General features: G+C 39.0%; 1 protein-coding gene across 1 annotated transcript; it reads right to left on the reverse strand.

Moving 5' to 3' along the window:
* Positions 1–243: 243 nt before the first annotated feature.
* LOC111991683 (uncharacterized mitochondrial protein AtMg00310-like) lies at positions 244–957 on the reverse strand. The gene has a single exon (XM_024023479.1). It carries the CDS (start codon positions 955–957, stop codon positions 244–246), a length of 714 nt encoding a protein of 237 aa, XP_023879247.1.
* Between the last annotated feature and the right edge of the window lie 3,810 nt (positions 958–4,767).

A 4,767-nucleotide genomic window follows, 5' to 3' on the forward strand; every position in this document is an offset into this window, starting at 1 on the left:
TGGAATTTTAAGCTTCCACAAGGTAGCCCAAACTTGCTTCCCATACCTCCCATTAGAACTTTCAGCCCCTCTTCCAACCTACAAAACCTATTGTGCAACCCTATATGCTGATTTAACATTGAATTTTCTATTCTTATTATGCAGCCATGTAATGGAATCAAACACATTCCTTCCGCTAAGGGGAATTTTACATGTTGCATCAGCTTTCTCCTTATGAAATAATGCCATCACTACTTCAATCATTCATTCATGTAATTCATGATCAATGAGGTCTACCACAACCCAACCTTCAACATCATCATTGGGTGGATGAAGTATTCTATGTGATGGAAAATTAGGAATCCACTTATCACCTTGAACCTGAATTGAACAACCATTCCCCACTCTCCAACAATGACTAGACTTGAGGATTAGTGGGGCTGCCAACATGCTTTTCCATACATAGGAATTATTTGGTGATTCAACTGCCTCAAGAAAAGAAGTCCGTGGGAAGTATCTCGCTTTAAAACACCGATAGAGCAATGAATTAGTTTCTTGGATCATTCTCCACCCTTGCTTGGATAGCATGGCTAGATTAATTGCTCTAAGATCATGAAAGCCCATTCTGCCATCTTTCTTTGAGGTTGACAGCTTATCCCAACTTCTCCAATGAATTTTCCTTTCATTCCTAGCTTTTCCCCACCAAAACTTTGCACATAAAGCAACCAGTTCATCACATAATTTCATTGGGATTTGAAATACACTAATCGTATAAGTGTGAATAGATTGAGCCACCGCCTTTATGAGAATTTCTTTACTAGCTCTAGATAGAAGCGTACCCTTCCAACCTTGTAACTTTTTCCACACTTTATCATTTAAAAAGGAAAAAGTAGGGTATTTGGCTCGCCCAATTAGAGTTGGTAGCCCCAAATATGATTCAAATTGGTCAACCTCCCTGACACCCAAGATCCTTAGCATATCCTATTTCTTACTATTTGTTGTATTGCTACTGAAATACACCAAAGACTTCTTCAAATTGATACTCTGACCTGATGCATGTGCATAAAGTTGAAGGATCTCATTAATGGTCACAGCTTCATTTTGAGTTGCTTGGCAAAATAACAAAGAATCATCTGCAAAAAGGAGATTAGAAATTTTGGGTGCTCTTCTACAAATTGGCACTCCCTTAATGCTTCCATCTACTTCAGCCTTTGCCAATAGAGAAGTGAATCCCTCTACACATAACAAAAACAAATACGGTGAGAGAGGATCCCTTTGCCGAATTCCCCTAGATGGAATAATAATGCCATATGGTCTTCCATTCACAAGAATAGAAAAGGATAGTGTAGTAATGCAACTCATCACCCCTTCAATCCACACCTCTAGGAAGCCCAAATTCTGCATGATGCCTTGTAAAAATTGCCATTCAACTCTGTCATAGGCTTTGCTGATATCGAGTTTCAAAGCCATAGAGCCTTTTTTACCCTTCTTCCTAGAGTGCATAGTATGCAGTGTCTTATAGGCCACCAAGACATTGTCTGTAATTAGCTGTCCCGGAACAAAAGCACTTTAAGTGGGAGAAATTACATGAGGTAACACTTGCATCAATATGTTTGCAAGCACTTTTGAAATGATTTTATAAATCACATTACATAAACTAATTGGTCTAAACTCCGACATTTTTTCTAGATTTTTTACATTAGGTATTAAAACAATGTTTTTATGATTTATGTTAGTATCATAATGCCGTTATTAAAAAAATCCAGCACAGTAGACACCACATTATCACCCACAACATGCCAAATTTTTGATAGAAAAAGACATTCATACCATCTGGACCAAGGGTCTTGGTAGGTCCCATTTGGAACAACGTTGCCTTGATTTCTTTAGCTGAAAACCTACTGGATAAAAACTCTTGCATGTCAGTAGTTACCTTTTTGGTGATTGCACTCAGGCACTCCTCCATCCGGTCACAAGAACCTGCACTAAATAAATTATCAAAGTAGTTAAAAGCTACCTTGACCAAATCCTCTAGTTCCTCCACCCATTGGTCTTGTGCATTTTTAATACCCTTAATGTGATTTTTTCTTCTCCTTTGTGATGCTTTTGAATGAAAGAATTTGGTATTTTTATCCCCATGCTTCAACCACAAAACTCTAGATCTTTATGCCCAATAAATGTCCTGCTTCAATAGATGCTCATCCAATTTTTTACTCACCTCCAGATATCCAGCCTTGCTCTCCTCAGTAGTTTCATTCTGGTTCAAAGTATCAAGTTTCTGTTGTAATTGTTTGATAACATTAGCTTCAGGTTCAGCTCTAGCCGACCCCCATGCCATAAGTTCCTCTCCACATTTTTTTTTTAAAATTTTTTCCTTAACAGCAGCCAATTTGATTTGCTCATCTCCCACATTATGCCATGCCTCCATTACCACATTCTCACACTCCTCCCACAACAACCATGATTCCTCAAACTTGAATCCCTTTCCTCTCCTATGTCTTTGTTACTTATAACATTGAACCTGCAAGATGATAGGCAGATGGTCTAAAGCATGAGAAGACAAATGTGTAACATTACTCATTTGGTATTTATCAATCCACTCATTGTTAGCTACTACATGATCCAGCCTCACTTTCGTATTAGCACAGCCCGACCTCTTATTGCTCCAAGTAAATGGATACCCTCGAAATCTCAAGTCTTCAAGTTGACAATATTCTAAAGCATCCTTAAAGGCATCAATTTGGGACATTTGTGGTGGCGTTTTACTTTGCTTTTCTGAGACATTGAGGAATGCATTAAAATCCCCTATCACCATCCAAGGTCCCTCCACAAAAGTTTTTAGATGAGCCAAAAGCTTCCACAACCTCTCCTTATTTTGTGCCTTCAGCCATCCATAGAAGTAGGTGAGATACCAAACAAATCCATCCTCCTCCGTAACATTGCTACATCATTCTTCCATAGTAACACTAATCCACCCCCTGAATCAGGGTATTTTACAATAATCTTATTTTGAAAAGGCAAATTACTATATAATTTATCACACCCTTCCTTGCCTAGTCGTGTCTCCATCAGAAAACACACATTGGGAACTTGTTCCCTCACAATCTTGCGAAGGCTTCGATTTGTCCAAGGGTTCCCAAGCCCTTGGTAGTTCCAACTTAAAAGTCTCATTGCTCCCGGAAAGGATGAGTCATTACCCCCGCCGATCCTTCATCATTGCCTCCTACATCACTATCCACTTTCCCACGTTTTGTACTCACTGTGTTCAAGTCTTCAATCTGCCTTGCATTCAGATCACCTTAAGAGGTTCTTTTTCCAAGTGTTGGCATGTTAAAGGCTTTAGAGAATCCACTTAACCCAAAGTCCATTATGTTGATACAAGTCTAGGTAATTTTGGGATTTTAAACGAGAGGCCCACCATCAACTTGGATTTTTGGAAAATCAAAACTTGCTGCGGCTTCTGTGGCATCTCCCTGCAATTCCTTGGATAGGATAGTGTTTGATCTTTTGTTGGTGATAACAGGTATATCCATCTTCGTCTTGAAATTTCGCTGACTATCCAGACTCAATGTTGTAGTATCAACCACTTCCTTCCCATTAACATTGTCCTCAGTTGTGTATCTATTACCCTGCATAAAATCAGGCAGCACTCTTGGATTCACATGACTTCCTGTAATCTCGGCCTCTCCTGAATCTTCAGTCTCATCCTTATCGTGAAAACTTGGACTCTCTAATTTGAAATTTTCCACCACCGTTGCCGTCATCTCCATCGGTTGCTTCAAAATTTCAATTAGTTGCATCGGTTTGTCACCTGCATTACCTGAATTGTTGTTATTATGCCTTGGTGGAGATCACTGCCTACCCCCTGTTGCTTTTAAAAAATCCCCGTATTGATACTTCACTTCCGCAATATTCTTCGACGCTGTAAAGTGAGCAGCACAATGCCTTAAATCATGGTCTAAAAATCCACAAGAATGGCAAAAAAAGGACAATCTTTCATATTTAAACTTCACCCATGTATGCTTCCCATCCGAATCAGCAAGAAACACACCCCTTCTGAGTGGCTTGGATATTGGTAACAACACCTTGACTCTCATGAAATAGTTAAAGTCATCCTTCCTTTGCTTCCATTCCACTTCCTTAACCACCCCTAACCTGCTGCCAACCTCCTTTGCTTCCTGAGGAGACACCATATCGAAAGGGGCACCCCATATTAGTATCCAAAGAGAAACATTCTCCATTTTAATATTCCCCACAGTCATACCCTTGTGCCATCTTTGGAGCATAAGAATTTGATTATCAAATGACCAGGGACCGCCTTGAAGAATTCAGATCATATCAAATTCTGATTGAAATTTGAACTGGAAAAGATTTGATCCAACCTCCAATATTTGCATCCCTTCATCCAGCCCTCAAGATCTTCTAAGTGTGTTTTTGGCTGCCACTTTATTGTAAGGCTTGCATGTAAGGAATTTCCCGATAAGGCTTAAGTTACAGCTCTCAATAGCCTCATGATAGCCATCATTAGATATGGCAATCACCTCCTTTTCATTTGTAGTTAATGTTATGTGTTCTAGTCTATTAATAACGTCGTCTGCCATGCTAAATACTAATTGCATTTACTGCTACGAATATAAAAGAGAAAAAGAATACCCTCTGATTAACACAAAGGAGGAAGAGACTCGTATTAGAACGAGAGGAAAAGCTCCACCAGGGAGAGAGAACTCCTTTTTTCTTTTTCTTTTTTCTAATATTTTTATTCACTAAAGTTTTTTTTTTTTTTGAAAG

Source organism: Quercus suber, unplaced genomic scaffold, assembly GCF_002906115.3.
Source record: "Quercus suber isolate HL8 unplaced genomic scaffold, Cork oak 2.0 scaffold_694, whole genome shotgun sequence".
In the NCBI taxonomy this organism is placed as follows: domain Eukaryota; kingdom Viridiplantae; phylum Streptophyta; class Magnoliopsida; order Fagales; family Fagaceae; genus Quercus; species Quercus suber.